General features: G+C 33.6%; 1 protein-coding gene across 1 annotated transcript; it reads right to left on the minus strand.

Moving 5' to 3' along the window:
• Positions 1-373: 373 nt before the first annotated feature.
• On the minus strand, positions 374-25,758 carry NMBR (neuromedin B receptor). Its single transcript, XM_051997863.1, has 3 exons — positions 25,072-25,758; positions 7,205-7,553; positions 374-2,253 (listed from the first exon to the last, which is right to left on the minus strand). Exons 1-3 carry the CDS (start codon positions 25,527-25,529, stop codon positions 1,852-1,854), a joined length of 1,209 nt encoding a protein of 402 aa, XP_051853823.1. The 5' UTR covers positions 25,530-25,758; the 3' UTR covers positions 374-1,851.

A 25,758-nucleotide genomic window follows, 5' to 3' on the forward strand; every position in this document is an offset into this window, starting at 1 on the left:
GATAACAATATAAGAAAAGAAAAAACTATTTTATGGAAATATAATCTAGACCACCTTGATACTGAAGAACATGTTCAGTGAAATATTGATACATACCAAAGAACTGGTATAAAAGTCAAATATAGTAGTGATAAGGAATTTAAACTACAAAGATATCTGCCAAAAATATCATTCCACAAAAATGCATTATGAAATGTATCCTTCTATATAACAATTTTAGTTTCCACAAAGTAAAAGACTTTATTGAAATGTTAAGGAAATGGTATACATAGCAGACATCTCTAATTTTATGGTTATGTAGTGGCTTTTTTGAACTCAAGTGTAGATATATATATACACATACAGACAGATATACATATATATGTATATATACACAAGACAAAACTAAGATCTATTAGTGAAAATTATAAGTAGGAAGATTTCAGCTCAATATAAGGAAAAACTTACAATTAGAATTATATCAATAGCAAATACTTTGTGAGGTAGTTTAGTTCCTCACTTGAAATGTTTGTAAGAGATAAAAGTCAATTGCATTTCATTTGATCTCTAGAACCACTGGGTGTTATCATTTGCCCTACAACCCCTAGTATTGTCATATTTACTCCCTAAATAATCTAACTCACTTCTGTGATATGTCATTTCAAAATAGCAATGGTTTAAAATGGGTTGACTCAAAGGCAAGGTTTTTCTGATTCACAATTGGAGACTGGATCATTTAATTAAAACTAGGTCTGTTTTTAAATTGAGGGGGGAAATGATGGCAATTCCCATAGCATATTGTGAGATAATATGGTATAGTGGACAACATTCTCAATATGGAAAGAGAGAGAGCTTAAGTTTTAAATCTTTATGTGGCCTTGTATAAAGTCATTTAATCTCTCTGGGTCTCAGAAATTGTACTAGATCCCCTCTAAAATCCTTTCTACCTCTAAATCTAGGATCCTATGAGATGTGAATCATAAAACAAATTAGATTTTTTGATCTTTCTTGTTGCTGTTGTTATTTTTATTGTTCAGAAAGTGACATTAATTGCAGAGCCCCCATAATTATAGCTTTCGAAGAACAAAGTATATTGATTTGATCATACTCATGGGGACAAATCATCACCAAAGAAGTCTATTGTTTAGGATAAAGGATACTAACCATTGTTATTTCATTGTTTAATGAATTGTTATTGTTATTGTTGTTCACTGTGTTTAAAAAAAACCTCATCATATCATCTTAGAAGCTGACATTCTAAAGTTCAGGGAAGCATCTTATGCTGACACGTTGATTGAATTTTCAATGGCTATTATCACGACTTAGAAGTTGGTTCTAAATTTTGAAGTAACTTTCATTTTGTATATATAGGTACCATTTGAAGAAGAAGGTCACAAAGTAAGCATCTGTAAATGTAGCTTCTGCTAAAAATGGCAAGTCTCTGAAAAACAAAATCTCAGTATCATGTAACCCCTATGGAAAATCTTAAGCAATATAGAAATTCATGTCACATTTCTAAGAAAAATATTCTGCAGTCAGTTGTAACAATAGCTTAAATCTATGGTTTGTAATTTGTAATATATTAAGCTAAGGCATTCTTTGTGTGGGGAGATGCTGGTTGAGAGCACAGAAGATGTTTAGACTGCTTTTCAGTCTTCATGGGGGCAATCCATGTGTTGAATGTAATTAAAGGACTCATTCAAAAGAAAATACTTGTCTTGTTTGTCTTGCTTTTTTCTGAGTCAACAGTGATTCTCTAATGAACTAGCTGAAAGAACATAGGAAGAAGGAAAGAATTGTTTAGTTCTGCTCAGCTCAGCAAAGATATAGAAAGAGTGGGTTCTTTCAAGATAGTGAATCAAATGACTGGAATCACAGATTCATTTCCTGCTTCATGCTGTGCCCATTCAGGAAGGCAGAATTGGTCACTGTGTTCTTAGCATTGCTTTTCAGAGAAGTCATTCGCACAGCAGAGGAGCTAAGCAGGTAGCTGGTAGATCTCTCCTGGTAAGCCCTCCTCCCACAACAAAGCTGACTATTGAAATGTCTCCTGAAGGTCTCGCTGAGCAGGTAAAGAGCAAATGGGTTGACACAAGAGTTGCAGAAGCTCAACACCCGGGCCACTAAGGTGATGATCATGTGGCCAAGGGATGGATCAATCTCTTTGTAGTTAAAAGATCGATACATGTAGAGCACATGATTTGGAAACCAACAGAGCACAAAGCAGCCTACAAAGACCAGGACAATTTTAGCCAGGCGTTTTCGTGTTTCCATCTGAAAATAGAACAGAAATAATCATCCAGATGAACAGAATCAAATCGTCAGTGTCTAACCTAACAATCATTGAAATGAGTGAGGAAGACCTCGATTTGACAATGCATCCCAATTACAACAACCAAACAATAATTTCTTTTCATCAAAGTGGTGCCTTACATTGCTGTGGAATCTCTTAGTTTAATAACATTCAGCATTGCCTTTACCACTTATATTTGACAGTTTACATACACTGAGATGATAAATCACAAGTAAATGCCTAAGCTTTTATATTTCTAACCCACAATCTTTCAAAGCTCCCTTGTGTTTAACTGTTTTTCTTTTTTTTTTTTTGAGCCTTCAACTATTAGCACAAATTATCTCTGTTTATGTTAAATCTACCCAATTAATGAGACATGAAAACAAAACAAACTTGGGCATTTTTTAGATGCAATAATAGTCTGAATAGAAAAAAATAGAAGAGGCTTTTAAAATAGGAATGATTTTTAACCTTTTTTTTACCCTTCCCCTTCCAAACAGATCTCTAATAATATTGAACCTTTTAGAGTTTCAAAGCTCTTTCCTCTCAAGAACTTTTGAAATGAAAGCACTATTTCTCTATTTTAGAGATAAGAAATTTGAAGCTCAAAGAGTTTAAGTGATTTGTCTATGGTTACATGGCATGATGCAGTACAAAGAATACTTAAGTTAGGGCCACAGAACAAGAGGACAAATCCAGGTCCCATCACTTCATGCCTCAGTGACTTTTGGTAATTCACCAATAATCTTTCTGGGGTTCCTCATAGGCAAAATGAAGGTGCTAAACTAAATGATCTCTAAAATCCCTTCTAACATTAAGTCTATTATCTATGATCTCTTTATTTGAAGTCTACCTTGCTTCCCACAAATAGCTAGATATACATTTGTATGTATATAGATAGACATATGTGTATGTGTGTGTGTATTTGACCTGTGAAAATTGTAAAATATCCCACAAGTTTATTTTTTTTAATCTCAAAAACTCAAAATGATCTTCTTTTCATTTTTTCTGTAATATGCATTTTGAAGGTAATTATTTTGTGTAAAGTCTCCTCTATTGGGGCAGGGAGCAGGGGAGGGGCAGAGATTGATTGTTTCTTTTGTTTTATTTCTAAATCATTTTCTACCACCAAATTTCTGACACATATTTTAACATAATTGCTATGTAGCAAATTGAAAAAAAAAGGTACTAGTACCAAGATTTTCTCTTGAGTTACTAGTGGAATATGTTCAGATCTGTGATTTTATTGGTGTAGGGAAATCCAGGGATGATATTTCCCTTTACATATTGGCAACTACTCCTTATATTTTCTTAGAGAGTTATCTATAGCACTGAAAGGTCAAAGTGACTTGTCCACAACCAATCTTTGTCAGAAGGAGAATTTGAATATACTTTTCTGACTCCGAGACCAGTTTACTATTCTCGATATCATGTTTCCTTCCAGTTGAAGATACCAATTTTAAAATTGTGCTTCTGTTGCCTATTTCAATAACAAATTACACCAAAATTTGGAGACATCAGCACCTCTGATCCAAGTAAATATTCCAAAATTACCAACTCTGTCTTACGAATCTTTTGCTCAGAAGTTACTATTTCAATTTCAACCCCTATCTCTCTGACCTCTTTGATTTAATATTTGATGGTATAGTTACTAGAACTAGCTGGTTATTCTGCTTAGACCAAAAGAAGAAGAAGAAGAAGAAGAAGAAGAAGAAGAAGAAGAAGAAGAAGAAGAAGAAGAAGAAAAGAAAGAAAGAAAAAGCCTTTATTACCATCCACTGCAGCCATATCTAACATGTCATTCAAAATGACTAAGAACTTCATGAGTTCTGGATGGGTACAACTATTCCTGATAGTGGAGTGATGCCTAATATTCATTCTACACTACTACTCTGGAAGAGTACTAAAGATCTGTCACATGTAAAATCTACTTTCTCCCAAGAGGTCTAACAATCTAACAGAGAAGAAGAAAACAGGGAAACCTGCACACTCATATTGTTTGCTCTAATTTAAACAAATTCATTTGGCTTGGAATGATTTAGCAACTGATAATTTGGGTTTTTAACTTTTTGATGAGTCATTTTCAGAAATAAAAAAAAAAGTTTGTTGCCTTAAAAAAAATCCATTAACTTTAGGATAATGTCCAAATGCCCTCCCCTCTCATATTACTCTGTCTTTCCCTTGTATTTTCATTGTCTACAGAATAAAGTAATAATATAGACTAATAAAAGGGGAATTAACCTATAGAAATGATTGAGTTGAATACTCTAATTTGTTGATGGGTAATTAACATCCGTATCTTATCTTCCCAGGTATATTGTAATATCCTTTGGAAAGAAATCATGCCTCCAATTTCTTTGTATTTCTCAGACTCCAATACAATGCTTTGACTCATAGTAGACTCTCAAGAAAAATTTTCTTTAGCTGATTTGGTTGGCAAATATACGTTCTATGACTTTGACACAACTAGTTGTATATCTACCTGGGCACCAAAGAGAAGAATTGCCTAAAGTAGGAAAGAAGTTCCATAAACAAAGGTTCTCCATATAGAATACCCTATTTGGAGGATACATAATTTGAAATCAATGAGTTGTGAGTTTTGTTGGTAAGAATTTGCAAATTGCTCATCTAACTTGTCATTGTATAAAAGGGACAAGTTCTTCTACTGGGCAAACATAAGGCAAAAAGACATAAGGAAAACATAAGGAAAAAAGAGACAATATAGTAAAGAAGAGTACAGAGTTTGAATCTTAGCTCCAACACTAGATATATGACTCTAGGCAAGTCAATTAAACATATTCTGTCTCAGTCTCCTCTTTAAAAGTGAAAATAACAATATTTGTATTGCCCACATCAAAGTTATTATTTTTAAAATCATAATAATGTTATTTAGGATAATAGAGTAAAAAGTTAATTAGTGATAATTTCCCCTTTATGCCAGATCTGGTTGGAAAAATATAATTCAAATGAATACTTTGTTTATATAATACAAAATACCCATATGTTGAAAAGCATTATGTGATTGTATGAAATAAAATATTCACTTTTCAATCAAAAAAGTAATATCATTGAGACCCAGTATTAAAAAAAAAGGTTGTGATCAAAACCCTTACTTGAAAAACCAAATTTGGATGATACTAAGTTTTAGTAGTAGTATGTTAAGATTCTTATAAGGTACTAAGATAGTGGAATTGATAGAAACAATAATTATCTAATTTAGCATGGTTCAGTATGATTGATCTGATCCTACAAGGAGATGTTATGGGCCAGAACTTGAAACAAGGTACTAAGTGGAATTGAGGAGACAATATTTAAATCTAGTTTAGAATTGATTTAATCCTACAACAAATAATCGTTTCCCAGTGATATAATGATTGGTGTGTACTCAGTGTACAGCATATAAACAAGAAGCTATCAGAGTCAGACACACAAGCCCACTCTCAGAGGAGGAGACACATTTATTCCATATTCCACCTTTGTGCTGGCTGGAGAAATTCGGAGAGAGCTAGAGGCAGAAGCTGGAAGAAACAAAGAACTAGCGGCATGAGCTCTCGGAACCAAGGAGAGAGATAGGCCTCTAAGAAAGCTAACCAGGCCCAAGAAAGAAGACAATACTTGAAAGAGAAAACAAAGGATTTGGACTTTAACTCCTGGCAGCATTTGAGGTGATTACTCAGAACTGAAACTAAGGCTGCTCCCAGAAGCCCCCTGAGAAACCTGTTCTCAGAGAACATTATATTTTAGAGAAGGACATTATAATAGTACCCAAATCCCCATCCATATTTCCTTTCATTACTTGTATTTAATTCAAAGGAATTTATAAAGCATTATCTCAGAATTTAAATCAATTTAATTCTTCTCTCCACAAGAGACAGAGATAATTTGTCCCAAACTATGAAAAATAATAGAGAATTTCTCTCTCCAGGTTTACATACAAGGATGCCTTTCCCTGATCTCCAGTAGTTGCATTTTGGTTCCCCCCCCCCTTTTTTTAATGAAAAAAATCAATATGATTAGTTCCTATTGGTAATGCTCTTAATGATGAAGTGATTTGGATTTAAAATTTTTTTACTATGGGAATTCAGGGCCAATTCTAAGTAAAATTGTGTAGTAGTCAAAATTCAACTTCAGTCCCTTTCCACCTCCTGGCACTCACTTCTCCTTGGTCTGCATTTTCATATTACCTTCAGGCTGCTTAGCAACTGGCATAGTATCATCAGACTTATGTCTCCTTCCCCAGGCAGTGTCCATCCTCTGAAATTAATTCTCTTGTTCCATTCCTTATTTTTCAACAAAACTCCAATTTCCTATCTGAATTTCAATTAGCTGCTCTGAAGGAAAAGCAGAATAACTATGACTAACAATGTTATATACCACTCCCTGTTCACCAAGATGTTTACAATTTTTTTTTAAATACACTAACCTTGAGAAATTGATCTCTAATAGTAGAATTTAAAACCTTATGATAGTATTGTGAGCCACATAATGGCGGGGGTGAGGTGGGGTGGAGGAAAGGGGTGTCCAGATTAGACCTTCTAAGATCACTTTAAATTCCACCAGATTGTATAAATATATATTCCATCTGTGTACCAGACTAGGCTTGACTACAAAGAAAGCGATAATGCTTTTCTTTTAATTCATTCTAAATACAATCAAATCCTTACATCTGAGTTGTGACTGAAATCTCTACTATATACGTATATATACATATATTCTACCCCTTTCTACTCTCATCAGCCTTGGGATGTGAGCTCCATGAGAACAGAGAATCTCTCTATTTTTATTTTTATATCTCTAGTGCTTAGCACAGTCATTTACACATAGTAACTACTTAATAAATGATTTTTCATTTATTCATTCAATCACAGTTTCCTGAGCTTACTAGGTAAAAAAACAATTAGTATCTTATACTTACTCCCACCCATTTCTTACCTGCTTTTTAGAATGTTCATTGTACTCTCCAGGTATGTTGTGTGCACTTTTGATTAATGTTTTTGCAATGTGATAATAATAAATACTTATGATAACAAGAGGTATAAGGAAATAGACCAAGAAAATCATCACTGAATGGATCTTTGGATGTAACTCATTAGTTTGTGGGTATGGCATACATGCTATAAAGCTGCCGTTATCCATACTACTGATATGGGTCACTTCAGAAAACACTGCTTCAGGAACTGCTAACAACACTGAAATTATCCATATGCCAATAGCTTTCATACAGGTCCACAGGACTGCCCCTGATGTCTGGATATCCATAGGATTCACAATGGCTTTATATCTAGAAAGAAAACAAAATTTTAATTTTATTTTTCAAGTTTCTTCTAACATGTAAAAAAAGACAACAAAGATAATGCTCTACTATTCAGGCACAGATTGTCCAATTCATGAATTGTCTAGGTTTCTCATTATTCATTTCCCTATGACTATTTGTTAGTAAAGTAGGTTGGAGATTAGGTATGAATTACAAGTTTTAGATTCAGTTGCACACTGAATGGAGGAGCAGAATAGTGCAGATAATCAAAAATTTCAGCTTTAAGAATTGTTAATATGTAATAATGGTTCACATCTATATTACTTTAAAGTTTGTAAAATAGTTTACTTATCTAATTTAATCATCAAGAGATTCTATCATTACACCAAATTCACATGATACCCATTCTTAAATCATTGTCATTGAATTCTGATGTATGAAAATACGACTACTGAGCTCAAAACTCCCCTGATATCCATAGGGAAGAAAATTGTCTTTACCTCTTCCTGGAGATAGTCTCCTTTCTTAGCACCAACCTAAATAGTAATGCTCTTTTTCTGCCTTAATTTGCTATATTTACAATTTATGACCAGGGAGTGAGAAAGAGATAATTGAAGTTAAATGCCTCCTCTTGAGTGAATTATGGAACCAAAATAAATAATAGATATTAATAAAGGATTCATCACCTGTTTAAGCAAATAAATAAGAAACTGAAAGCATACTTTGAGACCAAATAGTATAAATGTATCATTGAAACTTAACTGTATTTTACAACTATTTGAAACTATAACTAAGAAAAATTTAGTAACATATGTTCAAACTCTTGATGTAAAGGAAATTTGGAGTTAATCTCAGGCACATTTTCTTCCCAATTCCATATTATTAAGTGTAATCAAGACTCCACTTTCTACTGTTTTCTAAGACAGTGGTCTGAAATTTTTTTTTTGATCCTGCCCTCCTATTAGTGGTTTTGGGGTTTTTTTGTTTTTGTTTTTGTTTTTGCCGATATATATTGACTCCTTTCCCAAATCGGCTGGGGAAATGGGGACTGTCAATGGCAGAAGCACAGATGCCACAAAAGTATTTGGGTAGGTGTTAGGTCATAAGTGCCTGAGGGATTAGCAGCTTCAACAACAGGAAAGGAGTGAATTTGGAGAATATTGGGACTTAATGGTGAAGAATGAATAAATATCTTTGGTTAGACAAAAACCTCAAGATAACTAGGGTGGAAAACCAACTCATCTTTCCACTCTCTGACTGGTTGATCACATATTAAGTCACAGGTTCCCCAGAAGATCCTAATTCCTATTTTGGAAACTACTGATTTTACCAATGTACCTTATATATTAAAAATCATAGCATTTTAGATCTAAAATAATCCTTAAATTTTGTTCAGTCCATTGATAAGGTTTAGATTTAGGGAACCAAAATGAGATTAGGATTTCTGGTGGTCAGGGAGTTAAATGATAAGGTCTAGTGGCAGGTTAGGGGTTCAGGGAACCAATTGGAGAGGTTTGGCTCTCCTGCACCTCTTTGGGATTCGGTGCAAGGGTAGGGAGTTTTGGAGACTCCCTTCTGGTGGTGCAGAGGTTTTCTGTAAAGGAATTTATAGACCCAAAAACCTAGATTGATAAAAGAGGTTTATTATGGGCATTGGAAGTAAGGGTAGAAATCCTGACAGAGAGGCAAAAAGTCTGGTTAGGGAAATAGATGAGGGTAAAGAGAGAGTTTCCTTGGCATCCCAAGCAAGGCATAGCTGGCATGTTTGGAACCTCTGCAAAGAGAGGGTTTTAGTTTGGCTCTTTTATATTGAATGTCTTAATGGGAGTTGGGACAGCTCAAGTTGGCTACAAGCTGGGGGTTGCCCTTGATGGGGCTGAGTACAGCTTGAGTTGAGTTGGAATTCTTCAGCTCAAGACTCAACCAGCCCCACCTAGGTAAACCACTTTATCTGATTCCCTGGGGCAGTCTTTCACTGAGGCAGAGTTGAAGAAGATTTTCTCCTTCAAGAATTTTTAGAGTTTCGGCATCCTCTCTTCATTATCTCTTTTATTTGATAGACAATGAAAGATTGCCTAGTGATCCCAATTTCTAGTAAGTTTTTCTTACAAAAGGCAGCAGTAAAAGATTTATTTCAGAAAATAATTCATGTCACTGCAGAGCAAAAGTTACCAAAATGATGACTTTTGAGCCCAATGATGCTATTATTGATAATACATCCTGGGGCCATTACATATTGTGCTTTGGGAGGACACAAATTCAATTGGAATAGAAGATAATGGGAAAGATCATAGGAATCTTTGTCAGAAGTAACCACAGTTTAAACTTTTTAGACATGAAATGGAGAGCTAAAGCCAATGTGATGTTCTATGTAAGTATCATAATACAAAGTCAAAAATGTCAGAAGGCAAATCTGGAAACACACAATTTATCAGAGGCTCAATCCCAGGATGGCAATGCAACCCTACAGTATAAATTGGAGGGTTTTTACCTATTTATCTTTTAGTTTTAAAGGATTTGTCTCTATGAAAGTGTTTTTTTTTTTTAACTTAAATATATAATACAGGAGCAGCTAGGTGGTACAGTAGATAGAGCACCAGCCCTTAAGTCAAAAGGATCTGAGTTCAAATTTGACCTCAGACACTTAACACTTCCTAGCTGTGTGATGACCTTGGGCAAATCACTTAACCTCAATTGCCTCAGCAAAATAATAATACAAATAAAAATATAATCCTTCAAGCACTGATGAGAAAAGTACAAAAATAATGAGGGTCCCCAAACTTGTTTGCTACATGCAAAGGGCTATTTTCACCTGTACAAATAGACTCAGTAAAATAGTGCCAATTTTAACAAATGAGAAACAAAAAAAAATTGAAAAGGAAAATGGAAATGCAGTCTATGTATTGAAATTTTAATAATCATTTCATTGAATCTCACCTGCCATCTTTGTTTAATACAACTACATCAAAAGATAATCTCACTGAATTCACCTTCACGTTCCCCTGAATTCAAACTTGTCATTTTCTATCTTTGATTATACATATACCACATGCTTCTACTTCCATTGATCTTCTAAAATTCTGGGAAAGATCATAATTATTGATATTGATGCACTGTCAGTACTTTTGTGTTAGATTAAAGTACAAAACCTTTCAATAAATCTTTCAAAAAGAAAGAGCACATCAAGGCATTTTTAGCAATTTAAAAGTTTTTAGATATTGGAATTATAGCAAAGATTAGCTTTTTAAAATTCCTAAGTGGCAGAGGAATTGCCCACTTCTATTTTAGAAGAGGAAGTTTCAGCTTCCAAACAAATCACAATCAGATCTCCTAAAGTTAACTTGTTCCACAAAACTAGATTTTATGTAGTTCCTCAGAGGATATTGAGAGAGAGAGAGAGAGAGAAAGGACTAGTAATTTTATCTTGATTAGGAATTTAGGAATGGGAAAACTCCTTCTACTAATGTTGATTGGCACTTTCCTGAAACTTAGAATTCTATAGAGTTGCCCAGGATACTAAAAAAAATCAGCAAGACACTTAAAGCAGATCTTTCTGGCTTCAAGGCTAGCTCTATCCACTACAAGAAGATGTTTCTCCAAAACATTCCATTGTCCACTCCACCCCAGTAGATAATACAAGAGTCATTGTTTGATGTTTTGGTCAGGGTGAGAAAGGACATTGTTCTAAATCTGTGAATTCATTAGTGAAGAACTCTCCCAATCCACCTATAATTTTAAATTGTAATTTCTTAAGATCAGATACATTGCCCCAAACAGATATGCAAAAAGATAAATGCTCATTATACTATGGTAGTTATACAAAGGAAAAAAAAATATGTTTATTTAGAAGAATGGATGTCATTAGCTACACAAGATAGATAATAGATGACTGTCCTTTTAGTATATCCAGATTCACCTGTCAGATTCAATAAGGGAAGGAGACATTCCAAAAGCTAAATTCCCACCACCACCACCACCCCTTTTTATTTCTTTTCCTCTCTTTTTTCTTTGTTTTCTTTTCTTTCTATTTTATATATTTTTTGTTTGCAATTGAGGATTTCTTTTTGTTTGTTTTTTGTTTTTTGTTTTTTTTGCAATTGAAGTAAGTTATATTCTCCCCAAATTTAGCTTTCAACAAAGATTGAACCAGAGATTCTCTTATGACACTAATATTCCCATTTTGTAGGTGAAGAAACTGAGATCCCAACATGATAAATGATTCCATCACTCCAAGATCAAATACAAAATAGTCTTATTGGCACTTAAAACTGTTAACAATTTGGCCTTTCCAGTCTTTTTTTACATTTTATTCCCTCCCAGATACAATGTGATATAGACATTGACTTCATGCTATCCTTTCCCAAGATTCTCCATATCCAAACTCTGAGCATTTTCATTGACTGTCTTTTATACCCAAAATGATTTCCTGTGGTGTTTTTCTTCTTTAAAATAAAAATGGTTCTCTCTGGGAGCAAGCAGGTTTCTCGGGGAGGCTTTCTGGAGGCAGTCTTAGTATCAGTTAAAAGTAAATAATCACCCAAAATGCAGCTAACTGGTAAAAATGCAAACGTTTATTTTCTCCTTCCAAAATAGCCCGGTTAGTTGAGGCCTCTCTCTCTGCTTGGTTCCAAGAGCTCCCTCCGAATGTCTCCAAATCCAAAGGTTTGTCCTTCAGTCCTCCAGCCAGCCACTTGGAAAATGGAATGAATCTCTCTTGCCTCTGAGAGAGGGCTTCTGGCTCTCAATCTCCCAGAGTGCTGTGTCTGTCACAGCATGCTCCTCTCCAATCTAATTCAGCTGAACTCTCTCGGAGAGCCTCTGTCTGTTTCTTATATATGAGAGAGTGGGATTGTGGGATATCTCCCAGCGTGCTCTCTGGCCCGAAGAGCTTCAAGGGAGGTGTGAATCCGGATATATCATACTAAACCCTGAAATCTCCCAACCATGTGAACTCCAATGAGTAAAGGTGTGAATACAAACATTGTATCAATTAGTTCTACTTAGTACCTTGTTTCAGGTTCTGGCCCAAAACATCCTTGTAAGATCAGATCAAGGATACTGAACCATGCTAAATTAGATAATTATTGTCTCTATCAACTCTAATGACTTAACAATTTGTAAAGATTCCAACATCTTCCCTTCTTGTTTTTCTTCCTAGTTTCCTTGAACTCCTTTAAGCCCCAATTAAAAGTCCTACCTTTTGTAAAAAGTTTTCCCATTCTTCCTTAATGGTAGTATCAACTATTGGTTTTCTTTAATTTTTCCTGCACACATTTTATTTGTACATAGTTGATTACATACTATCTTACCCATTAGACTGTCAACTCCTTTAAGGGAAGACTATCTTTTGTCTTTCTTTGTATCCTCAGGACTTAGCACAGTGCCTAGCTTGCAACAAGAGCTAAAAAATTTTATTTGACTGTCTGACTTGAACAGCTAATGTTCCTAAACCCAAATCAAACTCTTTATACCTTCCAGTAGTCTGAAGCCCATTCAGTTATAGGTTTGAACCCAAGATCACTAATGGATGGAAGAAGCTTGGATTCTGGAGAGGGTCAAGTGCATAATTTAAGAATTGGTTTCTAATTAGAAAAGAAGCCATCAGTCTGTGTGTCTGGAATAAATAATTCATAGTGCAGAACAGTATGAGCAATATTATTACAATTGTTACTATTATTGTTTTTTAGGATGAAAAGGGAGTGGATATCAGGGTGGAGAGGGGGAACCTATTTTATTTTGGCTTGAAACTACCCTTATTTGAAGTCAGTTGCCCATAAATTTACTTCAAATAAATCAAATACCTGCTCTCCCTAGTTTTGAAGAAAAGGCTGAAGCTAGGAATATGATATTCATTTTATATTTGGAGCACAGTGCTTACAGAGAAATTGCACTGGTAGGAATCCTGGATTTCATATAAACCATTCCCCAAACCTAATCTTTCAGATTAGGAAATAAACTCAGAAAGAACTCAGCACAAATTGTAAGACCAATCACAACTGCTGATTCCTTTCTAGTGTCTTCTCTGCTTCCCCAATTGACCAAAAACAAAACAAAACAAAACAAAACAAAACAAACAAACAAACAAACAAACAAACAAACAAAAAACAACTAAACAAGATCCCTCAGCTAGTAAGACAGAAAGAATCAAGATTTGAACTCTAGTCTTTGCACTCCCAAGTTCTATATTCTTTCAGCTTTGACGTATTCTGAACCTCACATTCCTGATCTGTAAAATAAGAATTATTGTATGCCTTTTGTGATCAAATGACATAAGATTTATAAAGTATGTTTTCAACATAGACCCTATAAACACACTCATTTCCATCATCAACATCATTATTTATTATTATCTCTAAAACTGAAATATTTAAGATCTAATGCTGAGCATGTGGCTATTTATTATTCTTATTTAGATACCTGCCCTAAGTTTAACATGAATCGGCATTTAAATAGAAATGACAAGTCATCCATGCAATGGGAAAACTCCCAGTTTCAATCAATTGTCCAATGCTCCATCTATTTTAATTTTCTGTTGTTGGGACTAGCTGTTTCTCCACAAAATGTTTGACATCAGTCTAACAGTTACAATGAAATCAATTTGTGTGTTAACTTCAGGAAGCCAATGGATTTAGGTTTTTCTTTAAATTTGATTAGTAGTTTTCAGGATTAGAGAAACATCTCCAAAAACTTCCCTCCTAAAGAAATGTTCATTGTGAAAGGAATCACATTGGGATATTCCAGCAAATTTCACTGGCATAAAAAATAGAGCCTTAAAACTGTCACAAGTTGAGTGCAAAACATGGACTAAGCAAATAATTGGCTTCTGAAAGGTTATTTTTATTTACTAAAGGGAGTAGAACTGACAATCCCTGACAGTTATTTGGAATTGTTTGAATGGCTCATCTATGAAAATGCTCCTGAGGGCACTTCTGTACCTGAAAAATGCTTCATAGAAATAGGGATTCTGAAGAAAGAATTAGTTTTGAGTGAATTTCATGCCTGTTGACTTGGATTACTGAAATTGGTTATATTTATTTATGAAGGCAAGAAATCAAAGATGCCATTTTTTTTTTACTTAAAGAATGTGAGATTCATGAATGGTGCTATTCCTCATAGGGCAGTTCAATAAACCAATGCTGATTTTTCTTTAAGTTATAATAGAGTTCATCAACTTACAGCAAGATCTCAATCTCTTCAGATTTTTTAAAATATAAAATATGCTTTAATTTAAAAAATATTCTTAATATTATATATTAAAATATAATACATAGTAATGTCTTAAATAACAGTAAAAAACATTTTTATTTTATTTTTCTTCTCTTTCATAATCTTAAAAAACAGACCTAAATAACTTCTGTTTTTAGGAGTTTCTCATAGGCTCTTGTATTGTCTCTGTATGTCAAATCTTCATTTATTTACCTGAACAACCAATTAGATTATGGTTAAATTTGAGCAAAATGTGAAGCAGGCAAAAACTGCTTTGATAACCCACTAGCCCTCACACTCAGCTCATCTCCTGTGTTCTAGGTATGCTATACCTAGCCTGGAATTTACATGATATTTTCTACTATCCACAAATTATCACTGCCATGTTCTTATCATTCAATTGAATGCTCTTCCTTAAAATCCCTTCCCACACAACATTCCCCTGTTTCTCATTCTAGGTATTCCATCTCCTTAATGTTTCACAAGCTGCCTGTCACCCAAGCCTGGAATCCACTCCCTTTTTACATCTGCCAATTAAAATCTCTAGTTTCCTTCAAAGCTTAGTTCAAATGTTACTTCCTATGCATGGCTTTCCCTAATCCTCCCAGATGCCACTACCTCCCCCCAAAATTAATTTTAATTCTTTTTGTATGTTTTTTTTTCTATATGCTTTTATGTGCATATGTATTCTTTCTTGATATAATTCCTATAGAGCAAGGAATGTTTCATTTTTAAACTTTGTATCCTTAGATCTTCACACATTGTGGCTATTTAATAAATGCTTGTTGATAAAATTGATTGATTTATAGAAGCAAATAATGACATCATTTAACACTGGACCATTCCCATATGTAGTCAATATAATTGAGGGAAATCAAAAGATTTCATGTGTCTGAAAATATCACCATTAATCCTGTCATACCACCATCTGACTGCAAGTCCTCACTTTTGACAATGCAGGTTAGTAAGTTTGACATGGGCATTAGAGTTGAAATATTGAGACCATCTTTGCCTCAATTTTGACAAACTAAATAATATGTACAAATTTCAATACATATGAAAGACTTTGAATTCTACATCTCTTAGAATTTTCTGCTTTGAAATCTCACAAGATTTCTCTAATGCAAGGAATATACAACTTAGACTGGTAATAGCTTATACTTCATTTAGTATTTGCTAGTTACAATATTTTTCCTAGGTCTGGAGGACCTAGTAAAAGAGAAGAGTAAGCTGTAACCTAAGAACTTTTCATTTTATAGTCAGATGAATTTCCTGAAAATAAGGAATGAAGTTAGAGAAAGAAAAGTGGAACTTCTTTCTTTGGGTCTTCTTTCTTTGGTCCATCTGATTGTGGTTATTTAAGTGTGATAACATCCTAGGGTAGAAAAATTACCTAAATGACATGCCAAACTTCCTAACAGCTTATGAAAAATTATTCATAATCAGACTGGTCAAAATGAACAGGACCTCTCTTTTTCTCAGTTCCTTCTTTTTTCTTGGTAGTCTCTGCCATATAATCAGAGCTTCATAAGATTTCATAGAATAATAGAGCCTCATAGGACCTTAGAATCACATTATCTTGGATTTGGAAGATACTTCACTGGTCATCTATTATTACTAGTACTTGAATAGAAATTTGTGCAAAAGTCCTGAAAATTAATCATCTAGCTCCCATACGAAGATTTCGAGCAATGGAAAGCTGATATATGTAAAGGACTTTCCAAACATAAATGTCAGTTAATATTACATTATTTTCTTTCAAGACAGCCCATTTTATTTTTAATATCTTTCATTGTTAAATATTTATAACATACCTATATTACTAAATACTATCAAATCCTTCAGCCAATTCTTATATAGCCTGTTCTCAAGTCTCTCTAACCATTCTTGATCATGGAACTAATTTTTAAAGTGATTCATAAAATGTCAGACCCAGAACTGATTTCAGTACTCTTCATGGGATCTGATCTGGACCAAAAGGCCAAATATCTGATCTAATTAATGGGATTTCATTTTATTTTAGTTGAAACTAAGCCTCCATATCACTTTCTAATCACCTCCCATTGTGCTTTATACATTCTTGTAAAGTACTGGATAGCTTCTTGGAGGGCTTCAGGGTCAGCCAGAGTCAGGATAAATTAAAGTCCTTGGTCTTTAGGGGGAGAAATGAAGGAGGCAGACAAACTGTCAAGAGGCTTGCCAAAGATCTTTCCTGGATCCTGGAGTCCTGAGTCCAGCTTCTCTCCTCCTTGTTCTGCTGCCAAGTAATTCTGGATTTTCTCATTCTGCCCTCAAATCCTTGCCTACAATTATCTTAACACCAAACATTCAGTAAGCACCAACTGTGAGAAGAACCATTTATCCAAACATATGCTAATAGAGTCATTGTCTCACATCCAATAGGTAATTAGCCTTAAGTGCTCTGTTGTCTGATTCAAGGTACCTTTTTGGAGTTTCAGCCCTCTATACATTCTGATCATCATCTTTAAACCCCCACCAAAACTTTAAACACTGTCACTAAGTCTTCCAATCCTGACAGGTGAATTTTTACCTTATGTTTTCTGGGAATTAGCCTCCCCACCATTTCCCAAACATTTCTGAACCATACTTTAAAATTCTTATTCACCCCCTTTCCAGTTTTATTTTATATATTGCCTTCTCTATTGGGCATACAAGCTTCCTGAGGACAAAGAATGTGTCACTGCAGCCTAGAATTTGTTTGGGGGGTGGGGAGGGAGGGGTTTGTTTGTTTGAGTGTTTGTTTCTGGAAATCTTGCCACATTGAAAACTGATACTGAGTTTACATTTCACTTAAAATCCATTCCATACAAATTGTTGTTTAGGCATTGTTTCTTCAACTCTGCTGATTTTTGAAAAACAATATAGAATTTTAAACTCCTTTATTAATTTCATCTTCTTCAAATACTTTAACCTATTGAAAGCTTTTTGCCTTCTTATTCTTTCATGTAACACTTTAGCTACTCATCTCAAAATTTAACAAAGTGAATTTTTTTTAAAGTTTTATGCAAGCCATTAATAAAAATGAGCAACAAAAGTCAAAGTCATATCCATGAAACATGCTACCAAAGGATTTTCCTTTAAGTTAACAGCAAATCAATAATAATTCCTTCTAATGCCAAGTCATTCAATTAGTTCTAAATTTACTAACAAATTTAATTATATATTAATTATATTCCTATATAACCCACATTTCTCCAAGTTGTTTACTTTATTAAATCTTGGCAAAAATCAAGTATACAATGTCTAGAGGAGCCTCATAACATATCAATCTTCTTGAAACTGTCACCTATCTTCCTCTAATAAGGAGTAAATTGGCCAAAAAATGAAAAGAAATTGAAGTTAGACTTGAAGAAGCCATACTCATTCCTGGTGATTAACACTTCCCTTCAAAAAGTTCATAAATTATCTTCTGAATAATACATTTGAATTAAAGTCAAGATTATTTTTTTTCATTTGAAGCTTATATCATTTTCTTTTTTTTTTTTTTGAAAATCGGGATATTTTTATGAATCCTATGACACTTGTCTTATATTCCAAGATTATTGACCGAAATTTTAAAAACACATTACAGTTTTATAGCCTGATAGCTAGATCATCCAAGAAAGTAAATTCAAGTCATTAAGATTTAATTGTTCTCTTAAATATCTCCTCCCTTAAATTTTAATGCCCACTAAACTTTTTTTTTAATCCTGCTTAGTATGAAGTTAAGAGCTCTTAGTTTATTCTTTTCACCATCATTCATTCTTACCATCCCTTTCTTCACTCTAAGCAGTAGTCCAATCCTTTTTCACATATTTTTCTTGCCCCTTTCCACTCTTCACTTTGCATACATAATCAGCCCACTAACTTTTTCTGGTCATACATATCCTTTATGATGACTTTTACAACATAAAATTGTTTCCTTTTCAACTCACAATGGATGCAATAACCTACTAGTATCTCTTTATTAGAGGAAGTGAGGTGACACGGTCCCTAGCACAGCTAAACCTGGAGTCAGGAAGACCTCAGTTAAACCCCCATCAAATTATATTAACAATTTTATTTCTATTTCTTTCCTAGGAAAAATCAATTATAGAGAGATATTTAGGACAGTAATGTAATCATATTCTCTTTTCACTTTTGGATTCTTTTCAAGTTATTTTGTTCATTCTTTTTATTTTATTTTGAAGGTTAATTATTTGTTAATTGGACCAGAAGTTTTTTCTATACTGTTAAATATCATCTGAATACAGAGAGGCTTGGAGAGACCTACATGGACTGATGCTAAGTGAGATGAGCAGAACCAGGAGATCATTATACACTTCGACAACGATATTGTATGAGGATGTATTCTGATGGAAGTGGATTTCTCTGACAAAGAGACTTAACTGAGTTTCATTGGATAAATGATGGACAGAAACAGCTACACCCAAAGAAGGAATACTGGGAAATGAATGTGAACTATTTGATTTTTGATTTTCTTCCCGAGTTATTTTTACCTTCTGAATTCAACTCTCCCTGTGCAGTGGGAGAACTGTTCGGTTCTGCAAATATGTATTGTATCTAGGATATACTGCTACATATTTAACATATATAGAACTGCTTGCCATCTTTGGGGGGGGGAGATTGAAATCTACTAAAAAATTTGTGACCCTGAGGAATTTATTTAAACTTTTAAACCTCAATTTCTCATCTGCTAAAGAAGGGAATTAAACCAGATGACCTATAAGATCCCTTTCATCTCTGGACATAGTCATATGATTCTGCTAACTCAAAAAGTTATTGACATGAATGTTCTATAAATACTATATAAATGTCACCTTTTGGCATTTTTGAGGAAGTTAATTCTAGGTAAAATTGTGATGTTGGCAGTTTGTGGTTGATATCCTCAAACCTCCTTTTTAAGTATCTCTCTTTTCCTTCTTTCCCCATCATATACTGAACCCTTATTTTTGATATTCTGCCTCACTATGTCTGTTTTGTTGATTATTGTTGTTTTACTTAATGACCAAATATCAAAAAATTCATTTATATCACATCAATAAAATTTATTAGGTATCTTCTATATGATACTGGAGATATGAATATAATTAAAGTGAAAGTGCATTCTACTAAGGGAAACGATATAATATGTTCATAGGTAATTCAGGATACATAAAAATAATTGTAGATTATTTTTCTGTAAGGAGAAGTTATTCATAGCTTGAAGGCTAAAGAGCTCCTCAAAGAGGTGGCATTTGAGCTGATTCTTGAAGGGAACTAGAGATTCTAAGAAGATGTAGAAAACAGACTGCAAAAATACAGTAATGAGAAATAGAATGTCATCTACAGGGAACACCAAGTAAACCAAAAGTTTGACTGTAGCAGGAAGTACAAGAAGAGTGACAATGTATAATTATTCAGCATAGAAAAACAGGAGGGAACCAGGTTGTGAAAAGCTTGAATGCCAAACACAATAATTTGTTTTTTATCAAAAGAAAAAGAAAGGAAGGAAGGAATGAAGGAACAAAGGAAGAAATGAAGGAAGGAAGGAAGGAAGAAAGGAAGGAAGGAAAGAAGGAAGGAAGGAAGGAAGGAAGGAAGAAAGGAAGGAAGGAAGGAGGAAAAAACAAAGAGAAAGAAAGAAGAAAGAAAGAAAAGAAAAGAAAAATGAAAAGCCACTGAAGCTACTTGAGCAGGGTGTTGACATGGTTAGATCTCTTTCTAAAATGTTACTTATTTCAAAAGCTAATGAATTTTAACAACAAAAAAATAAAGATCAAAGAGACTTTAAGAAGAAAAAGAAGGGAAGTCTAATAGTGGGCTTTCAGGAATTATAACAGGTAATAAGAAAGAAATTTGAGATAAGAAAGTAATTTGAGAATAAAGAGAGAGTAATGAGTTTTGCCAATATTCTGCAAATCACGTGTAGAAATTCCCCAATATTTCCCTATAAAGTTAACCCTAGTCATAAAAACTGGATCCAACTGGATTTTTTAAGGAATATATGACTCTCTTCAAAGGACAACTATAGCTAAATTAATTTACAAGCATTTTAAATAGTCGATTGTGTGCATAGACTTTCAAATGAGTGGATCATAATGATTTGGTCAAAATTTGATACCTCAATAATGTGATTTAATTTTATCAAGTCTCTACTAAACTTTGCACTATGTTTATGTGCTTTTGTGCCTTTCTATAATTAACTTTCTTCTTTGCAACCTGCTGTGTTGATGGCCTCTCTGTGGTCTCAGGAAAAGGCAAGTAGAAGATTAAACGTTATCAGATGGATCTTCTGTGATTCAATGATTATGAAATTTTCAAATAGCTGAGTCTTTCTGATCAAAAAATAAAAAAGTCCAATTTCTTCTTGATTCAATATCAGGGATTTTGTATGAATTAGCCAAAAAAAGTTTCAATCTTAATTTATATTCAAATATTTGTTATTTTGTCACTGAGGCTAGTTAATGAGATCAACATTTAATATTTTTGGATTGTTCAGCATGTCATTTTTTGGTCTGCTGTGAAATAAATCAATAACAATTTTCTTTCTCTTCTATTTATTCTGTTATTGCTGTGTTTACACTTAATATAGACATATATAATATTTAACAAAAGATAGAATAGGTATTAAAATTAAGGCTTCAAAACAATGTATACTTACAAAGATCTCTTGATGTAATGGAAACAGAACTGAATTTGAAAGCAGAATTCTTGAATGAATCCCAACAATTTGGTACTAGCTGTGTAACATCAGATAAATTACTTAATATATCTGTTTTTCAGTGTCCTTATATGTAAAATAAGGATAAAAATTAAACCTATATAAGGACATTCCTCTATCAATGCAGCTCAGTACCTTTCTTGCAATTAAGTTTTATGAGTAGTCTATATAAATGAGAAATTAAGTGACTTGCCCAGGAGCATCACATAGCTAGTATATATCAGAAACAGAGATTGAACCCACATCCTCAAGGCTCCAAAGACAGCTCTCTATTTACTATGCAATATTGTCTCTCCTGAAAAACAAAGATATTATCTGTAACAACCTATTTATAGGATTATAATGATGGTTGAATGAAACAATGAACTTAAAGCACTTTATGAACCATGAAATCCTATTTAAGTGTAAGCTATTATCACTAAATAAGCCACAAGTTGAATTAAACCAGCAGTATAGATAACTTGAACTGACTATGAAGATGGAAGACTGAATAGGAGTAGAAGATTAGGCTAAATCAAATTTGGAAAGTTGCACAATGCCTTCAAAAATTTCAAGCTATTCACTGTTGCAAAAGTGTATATTTTAACAATAGTTTTCCAGTAATACTATATGGTTCCAAATCATATGACACAGAATTTCAACAGAATAAAAATTATAGTTTACTCAAAGGGCAATGGAAAGATCTAATATATTCTGAAGAATTCTCTTCATTTTCCCTTATATAATGAAATGTCTGTTTTTGTTGATGATTGCTACATCCAGAATTTTAAAAATAAAAGAAAGAAAATTCGTTTCAAGCTTCAAATAACCAAAGTATAAATGAGCTTTTTGAAAATGATGCAAATGTAAAACATATCACCAACAATACATTGGGAATGAGAAATAGTATTTAAAAAATGCCTAATGTAAAATGAAATGTGCAGAACCTGGAAAATTAATTATAGAATAACAATGATACTGTAAAGACAAACTTTGAAGGACTTTAGAACTTGATCCATACAATGGAACCAACCATAGTTACAATTAAATATGAGGACTCACTTTAAAATGCTATCCATCCCAGATAGAGAGGTGATAGATCAAGAAGGTGAGTTTATGCATATAATTACATATGTACATATATACATATATGTGGGAGCATCTAGGGATGGGTATATTTGTACTACCACCACTATCACCACTCTCATCCTCTAATCATCCATATTTTAAGGGAAGACTCAAAATAGAGATTAAAAAAATAGCAAATAAATTGAAAATCATTTCGGATCTTGAATTATATTGGATTCATATTTTATTCCCTAAGCACACATCAATACAGAGAGAAATATCTCAGAAATCAATTGAATAAAAGGAAGGAAACTCATATGGTATTAAAATTGCCTGGGACATATTCACTAAGAACATAGTCTATATGGAAACCACTTACACTTACCTGCTATCTGTTAATATTGGATAAGAAATAGAATACAGTACCAGACCTTAGACAAGATAATTTTACTTATGTTTCTCTGGCAGTTTTGAAAAACAACTGGGTAAACTCAGGATTGTCCTACCAGAATACTAAGATTCATGTCTGAAAAAAAATTTTTTTAAGTTTTTTTTAATTATTAGAACTTCTATAATAAGAGCCATACGTGAGATTTGTCCAAAATCACGATACTATCATTTTAATTTAAAACACGTAAAAATGGATTTTTCATAAAAGTTAATCCAAAAAGAAATATCATAAGTTTTACACACTTCAGGAATATTAAAAATGCATATTAAAAAGTACAATAAGAGTTGTGTCCATGTAAGTAAAGTAATACATATAATTGAATAAAGTTTCTAGATAACTCAGAGTAACAACTATTCTCTATGGAGGTGTATATTGAAAGCTAAAATTTTTGGAATCATATTCTATAAGCTTCAACTTAACAATATTTATTCAGTTATTCACTTCACTTTATCCTTGTGCTATTTCTGATCAACTTTCTACTGACAAAGTAGCATAAGGAATCATTACAATGATCTGAATAATTCACAACTTGGATTAAGAAATTAAAGAAACTCAATTTTTCATATACTTATTTTTATATCCACTTTACTTCATCTTTCCTAGACAATATGACATTCAAAATTTTAGATGATACAAGTGAGTTCCTGGAAGTATAAAGTATCAAATTAGTACATTGCTATTTTAAGGCATACACAGTTCTCCAAGTTCCTGCTTCTACTCAACTAAGCAGATATTGCTTATCTTCTTGGTAAAAAGAAAGAAAGAAAGAAAGGAAGGAAGGAAGGAAGGAAGGAAGGAAGGAAGGAAGGAAGGAAGGAAGGAAGAAAGGAAGACAAAGGAAAAAAATCTTTTCCTTTAGCTACCTACTTAGGGTTTGATGAGCAAGAATATGAGAGCAAGATATAGTGGGAATATCCCCGGACAGGAGTTAAACAGATTTGTGTTCTCATCCTAGGTCCATAACATGCCAAACCATAAATTATGAATCACATGATATCTCTGGATCTTCTTTCTCATTTGTAAAAGTAAACAATTGGAGTATATACTGTATATGAAGTATATAGACTAGGATCTAGTCTATATAGCTCTGTAGATTTATATATATGATAGTAATATATACATATTATATATGTATATAGATACATATACACATGCATATACATGTACACTTAACAGAAAGTGTGTGGATTTGGGGAAGGTGATCAAACTTATGATTTTATTTGTATAGAAAATCCTCAATAAATAATTTCCTTCTATCACTGAAACACCTGCTTTGCAACATTTTATTTTTGTAAATAAAAATGTTGAAAATATCTTGCATAAGGTTGAATTTTAATTTATTCCATTGTCTATAAATAATAAAACTTGATATATCCCAATTACAAAGAAAGTGTATATTTTTAAATTGCTGGTACTAAACAAGTATAAAATGTCCAAAATACTGGGTCTTAGGACATTGCATAAAAGTAGATGCTGTTGCTTCAGAGTAGCAGTGCATTATTAATACAAAGGTTTTCCCCTTGGCCAATAAAAACTTTAGAGGCAAAATACTGACAACATTTGAGAGAGTTACTTTAAAGAGATATTCTGAACTATGAAGTGAATCTAATGATTAAAAGATAAAATATAGTCTCACTTTGAAGATTTCTCCTCCCTTCACAAGACACCTGAAATTAAACTTTTACCGTACAAAGTGGTCAAACTAGCTGTACGAGTCTCCAAGCAATGATGTACCCATAAATGCGTTTTAGAAATGATTTCAAGTACTTTGATCTTTTCTTAAATAAATTTCTTGAATTATTTTCAAATTTGACGTTTAAATTACGTTTTAATTCACTTTACCCATTTTCTCTGACTCTCTCTCCCCTCCTTGTCTTTCCTTTCATCCTTACTCTTTTCCTCTCTCCCCTCCCATTTTCCTTATTTCCCTCCTCCCTGTCTCCTTAGATTTCTTCCTTTCTTCCTCTGCCTGCTTCTTTCTCTTTACATTTTAACTCCTTTTTTTTCTCTTCAACTCCTCTTCTCACCTCTCCTCCATTCCTACCCTCACCCCCAATCCATTCCCCTTCCCCCGCCAAAAGAAAAAAAAAAAAAAAAAACACCAAAAAAGTCTCAGTGTCGTGGCAAGTAATTCTTACCTGTCTGCACTAAGCGCGGTTAGAGTGAACACAGAAACTCCCACTGAGGTAAGCTGTATGACGGGAATAAGTTTGCAGCCCACTTTCCCAAACATCCATTCTTCAAAGAAGTAGCGAGAGGCATCCACCGGCACGCAGGTCACGAGAAGCAGCAGATCCCCAGCTGCTAGGCTAGAGATAAAGATGTTAGGAACGCTTCTCATGGAACTATTTGTGATGAAGATCTTCATTAGAGTAATATTGCCCAGCAAACCCACTGTGATAATAAGCAGGTACAGCGACGGGATCACGCAGCGGATAACGAATTCAATGGTGCCTTGTTCTGAGGAAGGCAAGGAATCTGCCTCTAAGACCTCCGGAATCAAGCTGCTCTCATTTTCGTCGGTTTGCAGGGAAAGGTTTGAAAGAGATTTTGTAACCATAGTCTTAAGCACTGAAAAATTCACTGTAGTTTTCATGTGTTCTATAATACCAAGGAATGAAGAATATTAAAAGATCGATGGGATTACTCGGCGTTCTCTTCCCCGTCAAGTTTCTGCCACCAGAGAAACTGTCCTAAAACAAAACAAAACACTTGAAAAGTTGATCCATGCGTTCAGGGTGCTTTAATTTCTTCCTCCAAGTGCACTGTCTACCTGAAAAGAGAGAGATAACGACCCCGTGGGAATGTCTCTTGGAGCTATCCAG

The sequence above is a fragment of the Antechinus flavipes genome, chromosome 4, assembly GCF_016432865.1.
Source record: "Antechinus flavipes isolate AdamAnt ecotype Samford, QLD, Australia chromosome 4, AdamAnt_v2, whole genome shotgun sequence".
In the NCBI taxonomy this organism is placed as follows: Eukaryota; Metazoa; Chordata; class Mammalia; order Dasyuromorphia; family Dasyuridae; genus Antechinus; species Antechinus flavipes.